The sequence below is a fragment of the Gastrolobium bilobum genome, unplaced genomic scaffold, assembly GCF_033153095.1.
Source record: "Gastrolobium bilobum isolate Gb01-03AN ecotype WA unplaced genomic scaffold, APGP_CSIRO_Gbil_v1 utg2122, whole genome shotgun sequence".
Classification (NCBI taxonomy): domain Eukaryota; kingdom Viridiplantae; phylum Streptophyta; class Magnoliopsida; order Fabales; family Fabaceae; genus Gastrolobium; species Gastrolobium bilobum.
Genome location: NW_026897715.1, coordinates 601,650 through 622,259, shown reverse-complemented (window position 1 = coordinate 622,259; position 20,610 = coordinate 601,650). Strand labels below are relative to the sequence as shown.

The window sequence follows — 20,610 nt, the reverse complement described above, 5'->3', positions numbered from 1 at the left end:
GAATAAACTAAGAGTTTTATAATAATTATGTTGTAGGAAAAATAATTGTGTTATGTTATAGAGATTCGTTTTACGTGTCATAATTTTTTTTTTTTTTTTTATTTTCAAAACATGCGAGTTCCACAAAATATTATATGTGTAGGAAATTTTCTACGGTCATGTTAAATGATGAATACAAAACTCATAAACTAATTACTATTCTAATTTTAATTATTGATATATGAATAAATGACTAAGTTTTTTTATATAACATGATCATCAATCTTTAATTTTTTTCCGGTAATAGTCATTTTCTGTGCCATAATTGCTGTGTTTCGTGCATTCATCAAGTCCACTAATTAGGAGGTGGGATTTACTTTAATAACTTTATGGTCCAATGAATGTTGGCCATGTGTGTGTTAACTCTACCCCAAACACCACTTGATGAAGAAAAGCAGATATTTGACAGCAACAAATGTTCTTCATATAAATTTGTCAAATGAATAGGATTAGTTTTTGTTGGTTTGGAATCTTAACGGGGGCATAATCTAGAGATGGGGCGGTTAGGATGAGGTTTATTCTTTTTATATACCGGAATATTATGAGCATCATCGCTATTATTATGATTAAAATAAGCATAGGAACATCACAATGCTTGTTACTTGATGTCCTTTGCACCCAAATCAGATACCAAAAGGCTGGTCTTGCTGGGAAAGGACTATGTCCAAATTCGCTTCCTAATTATCCACTGAGGGTGCTGGTTTATACTTCACACACCAACGTGAAATCGTGGAATCATCCTCTCTGCAATTAACGTCAAAATCCACATATACGTTACTATATTCCTTCCCACTTGGAGGAATTAAATTAGATGTTTAATCGTTGCCTAAAATTCGTATCATTGTACTTTATGTATCAAGATTTGGCCAGTGACGGAGCCACTACTTTATTCCTACGAGCACCGATACTTTTTTAGTTACATTCCTTGGAATTATATTATAGTAAGCAATTCTATTTTGAGAAAAAATATTTTTAAAAAGATTAAGATGCATTCTAAATTAAATAAAGAGTGAAGGCACCTTCACTTTCTCATCTTGGAGACAAACTCATTTCATAAGAGTATTTATCTTTCTATTTTTAGATATTTTGTTTTGTTCACATTAAGAGTGTGTATGACAATTTTTTTGGAATCATTTTTTTTTAATTTCTGTTCTCGGGAACAGAAATAGATAAAAAACTCGTTTGGTAAAATTAATTTATTCTTTTGTTTCCGGGATGAACCAATTTAATTTTTGTGCTCGGTAATACAAAAAAGAATCAATTTTTTTTTGTTTATTATATTTGTTCCCGGGCATAAAATGAGAAACATTCTTCTCTCTCAATCACTTTCCAACTCTACCATCATCACCACCACCACCACAACCATCATCGCAGCCACTGCAGCCACCACTACCATCATCGTCACCACCACCACAACCATCATCGCAGCCACTGCAGCCACCACTACCACTACCGTCACCAACCACCACTACCATCGCTGCAGCCACTATCGTCATCACCATTATCATGCCACCACCATCACCACGCCACCACTGTCACCGCCATCAACCACCACCACCATCGTCGCAGCCAATGTTATCACCGCCACTACCACCACCACCATGTCATCACCACTGCCACAATCACATGTAGGAACAAAGAGAGGTGTAAAAAAAGTTTACATGAAAACATTAGAGAAATGAATTTAAATACCCATTAACAATTAGTGTGTGTTTTTTTGGCGGTACAATTTGTGCGGTTAATTTTGTTTTACCAGTCCTTTCTCAACAAGTATTCATTTATAATTCTTTCGAATTTGTTTACTTTCAAAAGAGTAAAGTCGCTAGCAACATACTTCACAATTTTTTAATGGCAAGATGATTGATTCTATATAATTATGTAAGCTTTTCTAATTCAATATCTGATTTGAGCGTACATAATATTTGTTATGAACTAAACTCTTGGCGTTGACGTTATGCTAGTTCCTTTAGCTGCAATCACCATCATCATCGTCGCTGGCTCTGAGAAAGGGTTTCCTGTGTCTAATTTCTTCGTCCATCAATCTTTTGAACTTGTGCAATGTTGCCTGAGAAAATTAACATGGACCAGATACTAATGAAATGATGAACAATATTTAAACTATGATCAATCTAGAATTGTGTTACCAAGTCTATAGTCAGTGAATTGGATAAAACATCTCGTGGTAACACAACAACAAAAACGGCATTTCACCACGATAATTTAGTAATGACTAAATGGCGTTGCAATTAGCTAAGGCGTTGCAATTAGCTAAGGTGTTGTAGCTATAATCCATCTCTACGTTCAAGCTTCTCTTCTGACCATAACCATGTTCGGTATATACAAGACCCGCCAGGCCACCACAACTTCCGTTTTAAAACTCGAAGAGAAATTTTTATATGTTTGCTTACATTTAATGATTATTTGGCCTCTGACCTAGCTTACTGGCCTTTGACCCTCTTTTTACTATTTTTAATTCTTATGAATTATAAATATTTGATTGTTTGTAATTATTATTTATTCTATTATCTGTTTTTTTTTTAAATTTAGATTTTTTAAAATTGATTTCCTTTTAATTTTCAGAATTGATTTATAAACATTTGATAATATTTTTATATTTTTTAATTTCGTAAGTTAATAACATGATTTTATTTATAGATCCTAACGTAAAGAGTGTGATGTTTAATCCCCAAATGCTGAGATGCTAAATCCCTAGAAGTTTCTACTCACTACAACCGATTTGAGAATCAACTTCTCACATCATTTGGTACTTAAATCCGATTTCGTCACTCGTTCCATCTATTTGCTAATTTCTTGAGTTACATGGTAAATTGCTATTTAGCAATTGAAGTTTTCTTCGTTGGACTCAAATTTGAGATTTCGGATCTGATTGTTGTCCAACAACTTTGACCTTTAAAAGTACTAAAGTGCTGCAACTCTGTTTTCATTCTTTGGTTCTGTATATTAGAGTAATAAAAATATTAGAGAAATTATGTCAAAGGATATTCAGTTCGCGAGGCGCATTAGGGGCGAGCGTACTTAATCTTGAGTTTGCGTGTATATAATGACTTGTTTTGTTAGTCCTCAAACGTTGATGTGATCTTATTTACATGGTTTTGTTGGATTGAACTGGTGGAAGCGCTTTATTAAAGAAATCATTACTCTTGTTCTTCAATCATTGCCCGACATGATTTTGGGCTTAATTGACAACTTATCTACGTTAACTAAGAAAAGGGAACCCTTTGTTTATTTATTTATTTATTTTTTGATTTGTGGCATTTTGTTTTACTAGTTAGTGTAGGAGATTTCTCTTTCAGGGGGAAGGTACCATAACTGTTTGAGGGAGATCCGCAACCGTGCTTCTGATGTTGAGGATAAGAAAAAGGGTATTAAGATCAACAAGGAGGATTGGGGCAAATTGCATTTACACATTGCTTTATACAACAACTTTCCTACTGCAGCTGGACTGACATCTTTTGCAGCAGGCTTTGCCTGTCTTGGTAATTTACTGTTGTCAATCTTAATTTTTTGATTGAAAGTTTTCTTTCATTCAATAATTGAGAAGTTGACAACAGCATGGTTTGCAGTAGTGGCTGCCGCCTGGTAGCCAGGAGTTGTACAATCCTCTTTCAGTTTTCGGACTCAAATAAACCTCTAACATATTCAGTCATATCCAAATAGTCAATTTCCCTGACCTGGAGCATGATATGGATTGTAAAGGTTGATTCATCGAATTTGTTTGTGAATGGCTGAACTGGATTAGAAGGTTTAAGAGCAAAACCAAACAGGGCAGTGAATTGAGCGATGGTTCAACTAATGTTCCACTATGAATCTGAAGAGCCTATATCTTTTTTGTATTTCAAGTTCTGCCTCTTTTGTTGAGGTCACGCTAATATTATTTTCATTTTCATATTTATATGGTTTCTATTTTCCAGAATTTTCTAGATGTGTATTTATTTTTTAGCTTGTACTCATCATGTCTTGTTTGTTTTCCTGTGAAGTCTCACCAAGCTTATCAATCTATGCGATAAAATCAATTCATCAGTTTTTTTTTCTTTTGTCATAAACACCGAGTTTGATGATGTTCATTTATTATCATTCTTCAATACATATAAGTTTTTTTCATATAATAAAATGTCCTTTTATTGTCTCTCTTTTTTCAATATGATTTCTTGTATTGTTTCATAACGCACATAAATATTAAATTCTCTTTCTTTTGAATGGCAGGCCTGCACTTTCGAACTAGAGGTTGAAGTTGCAAAACTTAAGGAAGTAAATCAAGAATTACAGAGAAAACAAGTATTTTGTCACTATGCTCTATATATTCTCATCATTAATTTGTTAACTGTGGTTTTGGCAGTCTCTGACTATATTTGGTTTTATACAGGCAGAAATGATGGAAACGCAAAAAAATAACGTATAATATGTTTTGCATATGATTCTGCCTATCTTCTCTAGATCAGCTCAGTATTTATGAATGAAATTTTGTCTCTTTTTCTCTCTATTTTCTTTATAAGGTAAACTAAAATGGGGGGAGAGTTCTCGTTGGAAAAATATGAATACAATTCCTTGATAATTTATACTTTAGTTGAAGCCCAAATACAATTCCTTCATTTTTTCCATATATATATATGGTTTCTATTTTCCAGAATTTCCTAGTTGTGTATTTATTTTTTAGCTTGTACTGATCATGTATTGTTTGTTTGCACGTGAAGTCTCATCAAGCTTATCAATCTATGCGATAAAAATTCTGATTTCTCACAAGTTAACTACAGTGTGCATACAGTAGTCATAAGACCACTGACACTTAATAAAAGCTACCTCTCAACCCAGTCCTTGTGATAATTTATTCCTTACAGTAAACCTTATTTACTTAAATACCAGTTTTACTAGTTGTAGTGTAAAAACCTAATGTAATGTTTATAACAACATAATCTAAATAAACCTTATTTACTCAAATACCAATTTTACTAGTTGTAGTGTAACAACCTAATGTAATGTTTATGACAATCTAATCTAAATAAGTTTGTATCAATTGGAAGGCCAACGTGAAGGAAGTTCGTGCAACTCTTCAAAAGCTCTTATCAAGTACAACCTTACTTCACTTTATTTAATTCTTCACCTTTTTTTATTTTATACCTATAATTTTACTGTGCAAGCATTTTTAAGATGTACAAGCAATTAAAATTTTGTGAACTTTCCTATACATGAATATTGTTATTGTGTGAATGCTAATTTGTGTTATTTGATTTTTAACTAATTACAAATAAGTTATTGTTTGAAGTCATATAAGATGTACAAGGCTTCTTCACATGTTTTATTTTTGCATTTGTCTTTTAACTAATTACATTTATATTTATTTTCTATTGCTTATTAATTTATTGTTTGATGGTTTATTTTTGAATAGGTAGGCCTGAAGGTTTATGCTCCTCCTCTTAATAGAATTAATGCTTTTAAGGTTTGTTCATATTTTATCTAAAAAATAATTGGTAGTAATTTCTTGACATTGAAAAGTTATGTGACATTTTAGCATATCTTATTTAATTTTTTTTATACAGGTATGATTTAGTGATAAGCCCCTTTAAAAGGATAGGATGCATACAACAACAATTCTTGGAAGACAGATTTAAAAAATGTGTTGTCATATTTTGTTTAGTTGAACAATGAAGTTAATATTTTGTATAGATGTCTAGTGACAATCACAAATTTATAGTTCTAGCTTTATTTGACAATTATTTCTCTTAAATGATGTAAGTGAAAAACTTGATTAGCTCCTTTTGTTGGTAAAGGAAACTCCTTCAGCTTATATGAAATGGAAAAAAATATGAATTTAGAGAAATTGTGTAAAAAACATAATATACTCATATGAATAGGAAAAAAAAATGTATTGTGTTAAATTGTGTACTCTATTTTATTTGATTATCTCCCTTAATTTGATTTTTGGTTCTTGTATTAAATGTAATTTTTATTATTTGTTTTTTATATGATTGGGAAAATTTGTAATATTTTTTATTTTTTTTTTAAAAAAAATTCCTTATAATTAGTCACAGTTTTGTCTGTGGCAAAATAAAACTTTTCATCATTGGGATCTAAATCGTTTAGCTATGAATATAACGGGCCTTTTGACCTTGGTAGTGTTGTTTTTGTAATGTATGACCGGAATAATTTGTGGGTCAAAAGTTTTGCCAATATAATGCATAACAACGCGGTTGGAGAACTGACGTTTAAGGACGTGATAGAAAGCATATCGCGTCCTATACAATTTTTTTGGCACGGTCATCAGAGCTCCTAAGACGTGATACCTTACCTACCACGTCCAGTACAGGCCTGTTAGTGCTTTTAAGACATGATACCTTACCTGCCGCGTCCTGTGCAAAATCATATGTATAAGTTTAGGGTTTACCGTATTTCTGAAGAATCAAGATTTATAAGTTTTTATCTGATTCACGACAAAAAGATAGGTTAACATTTATTACTTTTTCTTTTGTTTATTATTCTCTTTCAAAAAATATTTGTCTTTCTAAAGTATAAAATATGTGTTATTTTAAGTAAAACAGTAGTATTTTATTTAATATTTAAATTTAAAAAAATCCATCAATTACCTTTCACTCTCACACTCCATGATTTTTTATTGTGTAATTATTTCTCTCACTATAAATAAAATATAATAATTTTAGTTAAAATAACCCAATATTATATTTATTTTTAAAAATAAATATTTTTCCCATTCTGTTCAGCCTTCAAGATATTTATAGGTAAGTGTTGGATAGTTAACAATTTTATATTTATTTTGACGTATTAAAATGAAATTTAATTTGTAAAAAGTAATTAAATTTTTCAAAGGATAATATATATTTCTTAATTTATTTTTTGAATTTATTGTTAATTAATTATGCATATATTGTTTACAATTTTAATTTTTTTAATTTATATTTTTTAAAAAATTTATTAAATTAGTTATGCATATTCCATTATAATTTTAAAATTTCAAAAAATATTTTAATTTATATTTTACCTAAATGATATAAGCGTCTATTTTTATTTAATTATAAAATAGGCAAATAACACCCCTTTAATCATATTTTGTTTTTGGTACAATTAGACTACAAGAAATATAAATATTCAATAGTAATATTAATTCGATATACAGGATGCAAGACTTTTTCTTCTTATTATTCTATATGGGATTTGTATTTTCATTTAACGCGAGATAAACTCATTTTTACACTCACATGTTGAGTGGTTGGACCTATTTATATATTTTTTCTCTTCTATTCTCTCTCCTCTTTCCCATATATGTAAGTGTAGGTAAATAAGTTTATCTTATGTTAAATGAGATAAACAATTCTCGTTGTATATATCTTAAAAGCGAAGAAGGAACGATTCAATGTATCATGTTTTGCACAGGACGCGGCAGGTAAGGTATCATGTCTTAAAAGCACTGACAGGCATGTACTGGACATGGTAGGTAAGATATCACGTCTTAGGAGCTCTGATGACCATGCCAAAAAAATTGTACAGTACGCGGTATGCTTTCTATCACGTCCTTAAACGTCAGTTCTCCAACCGCGTTGTTATGCATTATATTGGCAAAACTTTTGACCCACAAATTATTCCGGTCATACATTACAAAAACAACACTACCAAGGTCAAAAGGCCAATATAACGTGGTTAATATAATATAAATCGTGGCTAACTCAATGTTATCACACTCATATAGACCGTGTTTAAATGCAAAAAAACACCGTGATTAAAATAATGTAACGCTCATTTTAGCCACAATTTTTGAAACAGTGGACAACTCATTTAACCACGATTTTTATCATATTTTGCCACGATTTTTGCCGTGGCTAAAGAACAATTTTGTTGTACTGTAAGCACAGAAGAAAACGATAACGGGTTGAGTTGAAAAATGAAAACAGATGTGATGAGAATGTACTTCTTTCGGTTCTTTGACTACTGAGTTTGAGTTTGAACTTGAATGCAACCTAGTGTGAAACAATTAATCAAATCCTTGCACTGCTTTTGCCCTCGGTGACCAGTGACCACTAACCTCTGTAATTTTTTTTAAAAGTAAATAAATTTAAATGCTAAAAGATAGTAAATAAGCACGTTACTTAAGACCCGAAAAAAAGTAGCATATTACTTGCTTTTGTTTATAATTACTCGCACTCAAAATGTTGTTACTTTTTCGGAAGTAAATAATATGCCTGTTAAATAACAAAGCAAGGAGCGTCTATATAAATAAAGGGAATAGTCTTTAATCTTTTAAATGACATAATTTATCATTTCACTCTCACAAAGAAATGGGATCTACACTTTTATATTTTTTTTTCACTTTGTCTTATCTTTTATCTATCTCTTTCTCTCACTTGAAATGACACAATTTTACATCCTTTAAAATGATACACATTTTTTCTATAAATAAATGGCAATATTCCACATCAATTATATTGGAGCGTTGTGAGAGACGATAAATATATTTTACGTGAGAGACGATAAATATATTTTACCAGTAAGATATAATATAACGAAAATGTTATAGTTACTACCTCTTTTTCTTACTATTTGTTACTACTAAATCGTAAGTCGTAACCGCTGATTTTTGTCAATCTAAAGGTTATAATTTATTGAAAATTAATAATTAATTAATAAGTATGACTCAATAAATTATAACCGTTAGATTAACAGAAATCAACGGTTACGATTTAATAATAACAAGTAGTAAAAAAGAAAGATAATAAGTATAACCTCTCCCATTATATAAAGTAAAAAGTAGTTTTTTTTCCTCTGTCTTTAGTACAACGTAAGCTGATACAAGTCACTCCTATTGGTTAGATGTACGATAGTATTGAAATTTTTTCCGATAAGAGAGTAAATGGATCACATGACTTATCCCATTTCAATGGTTCGATTTACGTCACATCAGGTTTAATCTAAAATATTTAATAAAATAAAATAGACTTGAACCTTAAAAAAGTCCTCAACTCACTCCTATTTTTACACGATTTGACCAATAAGCCTACAAGTTAGTCTCTTGACATAAATTCTTTAATCAATCCATTGTCATTTAGGCATGGCCTGGGTTCTATATCATTCCGGTATAGAAATATATTTTCTGCACAATCTCATTGACAATGGACATTATTGTAAGCTTTTATGCTTGAGATAAGTACTTTTATGCTTTGATACATTAAGGTTCAAGTAATTTTTGTCGTATTATTTATATGCTCTTCTCAAATTTTCTTACTGATCAAAGAAAAGGCTATAATTCAATTTTCTCTTTTTTTTAAGAGATGAGAAAAATATAAGATAGTGTCATTGGCAACTTTTGAGCATGGCTAATGATTAAAGGGGCTCTGAGTGGTAATATAATAACATTCTAGGTTGAGGATTGAGGGTAACGATGATACAAGAGTATATGGGATGCGGAATTTCAATATGAAGAATAGATTTATATTTAATTTTCCTATTTAAGCAGTTTAATTATTGATTCACCGGTTGAATCAATAATATACTAATCCAGTACCATAATCGAGTTAATAACCGATCCGAGTTTAATTACATTACCAAATAGGTATTGAAGCCTTCAAATTAGACATATAATTTAAATTGATCCAAGCTAATAGCCATCTTGGACTCAAAATATTTTGAGTAGGTCTGATTTATTTAAACAAAACCTAATCTAATTCAACTCATTTTATACCCCTATTCTTTGGTGTGAAGGTTGAAGCATGGTTATTAAAATCGGTAAAAAACAAAAACAAAAATAAACAACGTGAGCCTTAATTAATGTGACAGAACAATAACTGCCACTCCATTTATTTTATAAAATTTATTATTTGAGCTGATTGTACAGAAATCAATGAATTGTTGAATAGTATTAGATATGAAAAATTATAAATATTTGGATATTCTCACGTGAAAAAATGGTCATGTGATTATGTTATTTGATCATAATTATTTATTTAAAAATTATACAATTTTCTCATCATCAATGAATGATTGTGATCAAATAATATAACCACGTGATTACTTTTTCACACGAGAACATACATTCTCATAAATACATTTAATTTTGAAAAATTTGTAATATATTATCGTTACATTGATATTTTATTATTTCATTTGATGAATGTACCAAAAAATAAAAATAAAATTTACATTTTAAAATTTAATAATTAATACCTTATTATTTTTTAAAAGGAAAAAGTTTAAAACCTCGTGTGATTTTGCTCCATAATTAATTCCTTATATTTTTTTCTATCACTTACCTCCTTATGATATTTTCTATTTAAATCCATCTATAACATGTTGAGTATTAGGTTAATTTATTCATTTTGCCCCTATGTGATTAAAAGAAAAAAGCATAAGGGTGTAAATGATAAAATATTAAACAATAAAAGAGTTTTTGAACTTTTCCCTTACAATAATAATAAAAATATAAAAAAATTTCTCTGAGAAATAATATGGAACTGAACATGCTAACAGGTGTATATGACCATTGCTAATGAATGGTGTTTTGTTCAATATCCACTAGAATTTGTTGCCCAATAAAAAAAATTTATTGACTCATAAAAAAATAAGAATTGAGTTGAACATTGCTATTTTTTTTTATTTTACGCTTTTGCAATGTAGTTAAATTATGAATAGATAGTGTAAAGTTCTTATAATATGTCGTGAAATGTATTTTTTTTGTTGGTATCCTGGTTGGGTTAAAACCCCAACACAGGCTAAAAGGAAGAAATACAACGAGTTCTACTAAAATCACTTATATCAGCTAAATACAATAGATTAATACAAGGGGGAGGGGCCCCAAAAGAACAAAAATCTTTAATGATTCGGATTGACCAAAGGAAGGTTTGAGAGTCAATCAGCACAACAATTTTCTTCTCTATACGTGTGTTGTATCTTAACTATCCAGTCTTTGTCCAACCATGCCTGTATGCGAGCAACAAGATGAGACTCACAGGCTGGCCCAACCCTTGAGTTGAGCCACGTGACTACTATTTTAGAGTCACTTTCAATAATTACTCTTCTCCAACCACCCTCTCAAGCCATTTGGATTTCCTTCAATATACCCCGTAATTCTGCTACTATGGCACTGCAATGGCCTACTCTGTAGCAGAAACCATTGAGCCATTTTCCCACACAGTCCCTAATCACACCTCCACAAGAAGCCAACCCCGGATTACCTTTGGCAGCACCATCGGTATTCACTTTAACCCACCCCTCATCCGAAAATTTCCAAGGAACCATAATATCCTTTGAACCCGCAACAGCATCACCATTGTAGCTGCATCCTAAATTTCTTTGGATTGGCTTAAAACCAAATTATAGTCATAAGCATTATAAAGGCTTATACTTTTGTGCATTAATACATTGTGCCACTTCCAAAGTCAAACAGTAGCAACAAAGGTAGTATGCCAAGACACACCCTTACCATCCACACTATTTACCTGAAGATTAGATAAGACCCAATCATCCTATGACATTAAGAAGAATGATGGGCAATATTTATTAGCCTCTAATCTTTGCCAAAGAACCTAAATACTGCATCAGGCTCTAAACACATGATTCAAATTCTCTTCCTCCTCATTACACAACACACATAATGGGTTGCCCATATTCATATTAGCTAGTCTTCTCATTGTTAATAATCTTTTGTGAGCAACCTTCCACAACAACAATTGGATTCTGAGAGGTCCTTTCCAACCCCATATAGTTTTCCGTAATATTGAATTATTACTCTCTATTGTAGCTAAACCAGATAAGCACTTATAAATACCTTTCGCCATGGTTCCTTCATGACCAGGCAGATTCCACTTCATATGATCACTACCATCCTGCGGGTGAGGAGGTAAGATACTCCTAATAATTTGCACATCTTCATTAGGCAACCAGTTCGAGAGCCTTGACAAATCCCATTCACCAGAATCGTTAACATACTCAACAGCGCTCTTTGAAGCTTCTTCCCAAGGAATTGAGTTTGCAATCTTATCCATAAGTCTCCCCAAACTAGGAATCCATTTGTTTTGCCAGAATTTCACATTTGTTCCATCTGCTAACTCCCAAACAGAGTACTCATCCATCTTCCTCCATGCCAAACAGATATTTTTCCAAAGAATTGAATCTCCACTCTTAAAGGAAAAATTATACATACCAGTTTGATTAGGAGCATATTTAGATTTTAGAATTCTCACCCATAATGCTTGTGGATTGGAAAAAATATTCCAAGCTAACTTAGCCAAGAAAGCATCATTGAAGACAGCCAACTTCTTTAAACCAAGCCCTCCATGAAGCTTCGGTTTTGTAAGAGAATCCCAATTGATAAAGTGCACACGCTTAATATTTTCAGTATCACTCCAAATAAACTGTCTCTGAAACTTTTCAAGTTCATTACAAACTTCAATGGGTAATTTACCATACTACATTTGTTGTGAAATGTTAATAGAACGATGTTGAAAAGAACATCATTTATTTCCCATTAGTTTATTCAGTTCTATGTTGTTCCTCATATCGAGTTTTTTTTAATTGTTATAAGAAAAATTCAAAAATTCTCGTGGTTTATTTTTTTATAACCCTTTTTTCCTAATCATTTACTCAACATTTAATGATATTAACGATGAATTTAAATGAAAAAAGTATATAAAAGGTAAGTGATAGAAAAAAAATACAGAGTTAGTGGGGTTCCTTGGCGCTGAGTTAGTGGGGTTGGACATGTGTTCGATTCCCGCTGAATGCATTCTTGGGGAAGGGGCTGAGCCTTTAGCCATCACTGACCCCGCACTCCGGATTAATCTTATAGCCGGCTCAAATAGTCGAAGCTTGTGGGGATACCGGAATGAGCCAACTCGCCTCAAAGAGGTAATTAGGATTGGGTAACTCAAAAAAAAAAAAAATACAGAGGGATAAATAATTATGGAGTAAACCAATTTTATTTTTTTTTGACTTTTTCTATTTTAAAAAGCAACACATATATACATTTTTGCAAAAGTATTTTTTATTTTTTTTAAAGTATTTGCCATGATAAGTTGAGTCATTCAATTGTAACTAGCAATCTTGTAACCCTTCAAGAAGAGTTAATGATGGGTGCAGGAATAGGATAGCCTTTGTAACAATTAATAAAGATTATTATTAAGGAGGATGATATTCTTACACTAATTAAATTTATTATTTCTTATTATTAAATTTTAATCATTATTTTTTGTTCGTCTAACGGTTATAATTTATTAAAAAATTAATAATTAATTAATAAATATCATTCAATAAATTATAATAATCAAATTGTTAAAAATTAACAGTTAAAATTTAATGGTAAGAAATGATAAATTTAATTGGTGATAAATAGATCCTTCCCATTATTAAAATGATAAATAATTTTAAAAGAATAGTTTAATTAAATTATCTAAAAATATTAAAAAATTGGAAAGGATTAAATCCATATATCTTTTTTGTTGTACTCTTTAAATGATTAAGATTAATAATAGATTAATATTGGAAGAAGATTTAACATTTTCCAATTCCAACCATCATTGATGGCATACCAAAAAAAAAAAAAAGGGAAAGAAACGACACTGATTCATTTGATAGGGACAAAGACTGAACAAGGCACTTCTTTTATTTATTAATAGAAAAAAGAAAGACAGATGGAAAAAAAAAAGCCAAAACAAAAAGACAAAAGGACCGACAAGGGTATCCCTCGTGAGTGTCTTTCCTGACAGAGATATATAGCAATAGCATGTCCGTTTCCGTTTTATCCGCCATAAAGTAACGTAATTTAGTTTTGGGCTTTTAGTATTTTAGCAGTAAAAACCTTAAAAGAGAAAAGATCAATGATCCTTTTTTGTAGCAAATAAAAACGCTAACACAAGATTCTGTATAAAAATCACACAACAAAGAGCAGTGTGTGTTAGTGTGATTAAGCTCAGAGCTTCTTCGAAGTTGAGAATGAAGCTGATTCAGATAGCGTTTGCCTTTGTTTCTGTGGTGTTCTTCGCTGGATCTGCTGAGACACAGACACAGACACACACTCTCTCTCCGCTGTCTTTCTTAGAAAACGATGCCGTTTCACGTGCAGCAAAGCCTTCACCCCAACCTCAACCTCTCATGGTTGCTCTCACTCTTATTGAAGGAGCTGCTTCTAAAGGAGCTGGTATATCTCTCTCTCTCTCTCTCTCTCTCTCTCTCTCTCTCTCTCTGAATTAAACTATTTGTCAGTGCCTATCTTTTGTGATATGCCTCTTTTCTGAACGCTACACTCTTTGTAATGATTTGAATGTTGGCTTCACCCCTAAGCCACTATGTATTTAGCACCCTCGGTAATTAACATTGCGTTTACCCAAATTCTCCCTATTATACTTAACTCAAGAAACCCTTGACTGGAAAATGTTTGTTTCATGTGCAATGTTTTTTTAGTTCACTGACTGCTAATGAGACTACATGTGTTTAAGGACTAACTGAGTACTAGGAGTAGGACGGACAGCATAATGTGCTCGTTTGTTTTGGTTAGTTGAGGTCTTCATAATTGATGGAAGAACCTATTTCGTTGCTGTTAACATATATAAAATCATTAATGTAACGTCACCCAACAGCTTAAGCTTTTGAGTTGAATTGGTTCTTTACATGGTATCAGAGCTTCGTCGCCCTCCACTTTCTCTTGTGGACTTTCTTAGCACAGGTAGGCTGGGCTTGTTGCATCTTCCACTCTTCAAGTTCAATGGGCTCTCATGTGAGGGGGCGTGTTGAGATATATAGGAGTTTATAAGGCCTTAGGTACTCTCACCCTTTGAGCTAGCTTTTGGGGTGGTGTATCCCAAGGTTCTTTACAGTTACAAAGACTGTCTCGAATGCTTAAATTTCTTACTCTGCTTCAAATGGGTCATTTAAGTTTTATATTTTTGTCCTACAATGCCAGTCTGTTTGGATGGAACATTGCCTGGTTACCACTTGCATCCTGGATTTGGATCTGGTGCAAATAGCTGGCTCATTCATTTGGAGGTATGTAAAAGAATGTCCAAGTGTTTTTATAATGAGTCTCAATAACTTTGCTTTCAAGCTTTAACGAATTCTTAAAATTTGAATACTTTATACAACTGTGCTAATTTGTAGTCATGCTATTATGTATACCTCTTTGAATGCTTAGTTATGCCTTGCTGCAGGGAGGAGGATGGTGTAACACCATCAAAAATTGTGTCTTCAGAAAAACTACTCGTCGCGGTTCCTCCAAATACATGGAGAAGCAACTACCATTCACAGGGATATTGAGCAATAAACCTGAAGAAAACCCTGGTTTTTTCATTACCCTACATATGAATATATTAGTTACTCTGTCAAATTAAACTCAGCACTTCTGGAGGTTGCAAGATAACTCAAGCCTGTGTGTGGACATTATCTTACGTGCGCAGATTTCTTTAACTGGAACAGAGTCAAAGTACGGTACTGTGATGGGGCATCTTTTAGTGGAGATAGTCATAATGAGGTCAGTGAGAGTATGGCAGTAAATATGTTTTTCCATTTATCTATATAATTATCCATCCATTCAGTCAATTAGCAGCTACTCAGTAAAATTACTAGCCATGAATTTGAGTCCACAGAACACACAACACGTTTAGTGCCATTGTTTAGACATATTGCCTTACGCTTCAATGGCAAAGAAGCAAAGTTTTGTTTCTTTGTTGGGGTGGGGAGACATAAAATTACGGCAGGAGCAAAGAGCAATACTCTGTTCTCCTGGTCATAATGTCATATATACCATGCTTGCATCTCTTACAGGCAACTCCTGCGACAAAGTTATCCGTAGTTTCAAATTTGTGTACTTCTATGACAGAAAGGAGACATACTTTTATGTCTATATTATTCAAACATAGACATCTTTCTTATGGCACAAAGGAGACTTCTAAATTTTCAAATTTCAACAGAAACTATGCTGTCCTAAAATTATTGAAAACATGAAATCATCTTATCTATTTGTTTTTATGAATGTTTGCTGGTCTTTTCTAGTGAACAGATTCTTTGGATTCTTCATTTTCCAAATTTAGGATTGTATTAATATGTGAATTCGAACTCCTTTCAGGCTGCCCAGCTTCAATTTGGAGGACAAAAAATATGGCTAGCTGCAATGGAGGAATTAATGTCCAAGGGAATGCAGAAAACCAACCAGGTTTCCCATGTCTCTAATTGTAATTTGTTGTTCAATCTTCATTGTGCATGGATGCTGATAAATAAATATCAGGCTCTTTTGTCTGGATGCTCAGCGGGCGGTCTGGCATCTATACTACATTGTGATGAGTTTCAGAGCTTGTTTCCAAAATCTACCAAAGTGAAATGTTTTAGTGACGCAGGGTTCTTTCTTGATGCGTAAGTGATATGTTTTGTTTTATATGACTTCTGCTAGCTTGCACCCTTGCCTAGAAACTTAGATATAATTGATTATCTGTTCAATCATGTAGAATTGATGTATCTGGGGGTCGCACATTGAGGAATCTGTTTGAAGGTGTAGTTAACTTACAGGTAGTATATAATGTGGTAAAAAATAGTCTAAATAAACTATATTATTTATGGATCTTTATGTTTTTCTGAGCTCGATTATGAAGAGTCATTTGGTTCAAGCTTGCAATAAATGCTTATAAAACTTGTATAAATATGTCATGTCATTGATGTTTTTGAAATTGTAGGAAGTGCAAAAAAATCTGCCAAAAAGTTGTCTTAACCAACTGGACCCAACTTCGGTATCTTCCTTACTCTGGATGTCATTCTATTCAGAACTTGGAATTGCTACACTTGCAAATTTTAAACATATAAACTCTCTTTCTTCAGTGCTTCTTTCCTCAGAATTTGATCAAGCATGTTGAGACTCCATTGTTTCTACTCAATGCAGCTTATGATGCTTGGCAGGTAACATAAATGAATACACTGTTTCTCCTTTAGTTTTATGTTAATGATGTGCCTAATTATTTTTGGTTACAAGCTTGCGTCTGTTTATTTTTCCTCAAAGTGCTATCATATGGATGCCATAGTTTCTAGTTTGACTAATTTGTTGTCTAGGATTTCCCTTTGTTTCAAATGGTTCTTGCTGTTACTTTTTCCTCTTCTCTTTTTTCTTTTGTGCTATAAAATAAATATGCTTTGGACTTTTACCTACACAACCCCTAATAAAAGCCTTGGCCCAGCAGTCAAATTGAATACAACCATTATTGAGTAAATTAGAGTTTCGAATGTTAGTGATTTTATGTCTAAGCAGAAGGCCCCAGGGCAAGCAATCCAGCAGTCATTTTTACAATATTTATTGATGTTGATCCCTTTATGGCTGCTGCAGTTTTTTTTACCACTGAATTCCTTATGATATGGACTAAACTCTCATAATTGTTCTCGTTAGCTCCAAGCAAGTTTAGCCCCACCTTCAGCAGATCCTCGTGGCTCTTGGAATGATTGTAAATCAAATCACGCAAATTGTAACTCGTCTCAAATTCAGTTCCTCCAAGGTGATTTTCATCTCTACTGATGTGAATTATGCATAGCAATTTATGTATATCTATAATTATCTGATTTCCTTGTAAAATATTATATCTCTTATTTACAAAAAATATATATATTATGTCTCTTCTTTGAATCAGACTTCAGAAATCAAATGCTAAATGACGTGAAAGACTTCTCAAGGACATCTCGAACTGGATTATTCATAAATTCCTGTTTTGCTCATTGCCAGTCTGAGAGACAAGATACATGGTTTGCTGATGACTCTCCGCTTCTTAATGACAAGGTATGCCTGATTTAGATTTCTATGCTTCTAAAAACAGTGCAGGTGGAATGTTACATTAGAATTGTTTAGACTGTTAACTCTTTCTGCTAATTGGGAGTATTAGAAATACTTTGCAAGGGAGATAATGGATACAGTGACTCCAAAAAGATTTATAAAAACCTTTCTTATGATGAAAGCTCTTATTAAGAAGAACTTGGCACGACCACATTTCAATACTATCTTTCTATAAAGCACTGATTCGTTTAGAGTCAAATCCTTGCAGCTACCATTTTTGTAAAGAAAAGAAATGTGCAATATGGAAATAAGTTGCGTTATATGCAGAGAAATCTTCTGAGATGCTAGGGATTGTTGACTAATTACCATATTAGTTCAATATTGTTGAAATATTGCAGATGTGGTGGACAACGTGAAGCTATTTTATTTAGAATCTATAGGTTTTGATTGCTGATTCTATTTTGCTAAGTCTAGGACAATTGACTTTAATGCCTTGGATGAAATATTCAATACTAATGCTTCGTTCCCTCCCCCTTTGTATTTATTTTTCACAAAAAATAATCATCTGTGAGAGTAATATATTTTGTGGTGCAGCCAATTGCAGTAGCTGTTGGAGACTGGTATTTCAATCGGGAAGCTGTCAAAGCTATTGACTGTGCTTACCCCTGTGACAATACCTGCCATAATCTGGTCTTCAAGTGAGTGAAAGTTCTGTCTTCTCATATGGTAATTGGATATTTTCAATTTCATCATTGTGAATGCATTTGATGCATTTAACATTGATTTAATTGTAATGGAAAGACCATTCTTGGCTGAGGTTGCAATTCCTTAGATTTTATGATCATTTTCACCAAGAAGTCATGTTAATAAGATTTCTTGGGATTGAAAATCCAAAATTAGCCAATGAGCTTGGGCTTTTTCTGCCACCTTTCTATCTTTGAAGATATTATATTTTCCCGTACTAATTTTTTGCAAGAACCCCAAAACGATGCCTTAAGGGTGCTGCCCCTTTTTGAACTGATCACAACATTTAAGTTTCCCATAAATAGAAGCATGATTCGGGAAAGGATCATAGTTTCTTATGACTTGCACTCGAAAAGGCACCACCTGAACGGGTCCCGACTGGAGTTCTGATGCTTGGTCTTTTACCAATAGGATTTTATATATGATATACTTTAATGATAGGCCTTATATTGATACTACATTCATTTGTAGAAGGTCGGTAAAATGGAACTGATTTCGGTTGCTGTATTCATTCTCTCCCTCTTTTCCTTATAGACTAGGTATAACTTGTAAAGAACTATTTCAACCTAAAAGTTTAAGTTGTTAAGTGAAAGTTAAATTAATGATTATATTTTTTTAACACATTCTTCCAAATGATAGCTTATTAGGCTTAAAGAGTGAATGTTGTAAGTCGTCTTTTAGGCCCTTAATCCCTTGAACGTAATGACCAGTCCCATATTCTGGCGTGAGGTCCATAGTAGCCCTCGGTTTGTTAAGCCCTTACCAACACCAAGTACGTGATTTGGACAGCACTCAGCGAACACTGGATTGTTAAAAGAGTTATAAGTTTATGACAGGATGAGATTTCACTGAAATTTTCCAACTAAGATAAAAAAAATAACCCTTTCTAATTTTCTTGCTATTTCGTCCCTTTTAAATATACCAAAAATAGCATCCTTTGTCTTTTCTCCAATTCCACTGTGACACTGAGATTCACATTTTCCTACCTTGCAGTGTTGGTAGATCCGCCATGGTGGACTCCCTGTCCACAAGGTTGACTTTTATTTTACCCTTCCCTCACTTCTGAATGCCATCTTTGCAATTCCTCATTGGGACTGAAATTATCATATTCCTCCTTTGCAGTGATGACACATATACCATGATATATTCCCACTCGACGAGGTTGACTTTTAGTACTGGCCTATATATGCTAAGTTCTTTATTGCCATTTACATGCTTCTAATGCACTATGGGGAGGTTCGTTTGTCCCTGTTCAATCCTCCATTTAAGTCACCTACAGTTAGTTATCTATGTCATCTGTTAATTAAACGTAAGGCCTGGAATCAGCAGTAAATATTCTAGAATTTGAGATCTCGAAGGTCCAATTTTGTTAAGGAAGAATGGCCCGTAACTTTGTAAGTACTTTTCTCCATTCTTCTAATCAATTAATAGCTACTAAGGGCATCGTTCACTTTGTAATCTCGAGTTCTTTGGACATTATAACACAAAAGATTGTAGTGTGACTAATGTATATTTAAACCAACCAAGGGAGAGAATGTCTATCCTTGGTAAGTGAACTAAAATGATTAAAATTTTTGCACAATCGTTCGCGACTTGTCAACTTAGAATTAATGAAGTGCTATGAGTTTGTTGCCCTAGTCAATTGATTTGTCTTGCAGCCTACGTTGTCATAATCACGCATTAATGTTTTACATACTCTGTTACAAAAATTGTTCTGTCAGATTTTGACACGTTCCCGGAGCATGTAAGCAAATCCAAGTTCGACGTGTTTATGTATTAGTTACAAGTTCAACATGTGGTCGATAGATGTGGCAACTGAACTCATATTTAACGGGTATGGTTTGAGTATGGAAAATTTAATGGAGTCGCTGTAGTTAGATCTGGATTTAAGTAATATACTATCGAAGTCAGTAATACCTACATTATATTTGTATATTAAATAAACTTTATATGATTTAAATTTTTTTACTAATTCCTTATATTATAATGTAACTAGAAGAAAATATAATTTTCGTTCTTTTTTTATCAAGAAAACATAATCTCAATACATGCGCACAGTATTATTAACTATTAAA

At 32.6% G+C, this 20,610-nt stretch overlaps 1 protein-coding gene across 1 annotated transcript; it reads left to right on the top strand.

Moving 5' to 3' along the window:
- Nucleotides 1–13,820: 13,820 nt before the first annotated feature.
- LOC133309462 (pectin acetylesterase 2-like) lies at nt 13,821–19,047 on the top strand. Its single transcript, XM_061510244.1, has 12 exons — nt 13,821–14,191; nt 14,954–15,036; nt 15,198–15,327; nt 15,444–15,517; nt 16,112–16,198; nt 16,271–16,395; nt 16,488–16,548; nt 16,713–16,766; nt 16,855–16,932; nt 17,414–17,519; nt 17,652–17,797; nt 18,386–19,047. Exons 1-12 carry the CDS (start codon nt 13,987–13,989, stop codon nt 18,491–18,493), a joined length of 1,257 nt encoding a protein of 418 aa, XP_061366228.1. The 5' UTR covers nt 13,821–13,986; the 3' UTR covers nt 18,494–19,047.
- Nucleotides 19,048–20,610: the final 1,563 nt, after the last annotated feature.

Coding starts and splice junctions, on each gene's coding strand:
- LOC133309462 (XM_061510244.1), top strand. CDS start 13,987: ATGAAGCTGATTCAGATAGCGTTTGCCTTTGTTTCTGTGGTGTTCTTC. Junction 15,037..15,197: donor GCTGGCTCATTCATTTGGAG/GTATGTAAAAGA, acceptor GCCTTGCTGCAG/GGAGGAGGATGGTGTAACAC. Junction 16,933..17,413: donor CAGCTTATGATGCTTGGCAG/GTAACATAAATG, acceptor TGTTCTCGTTAG/CTCCAAGCAAGTTTAGCCCC.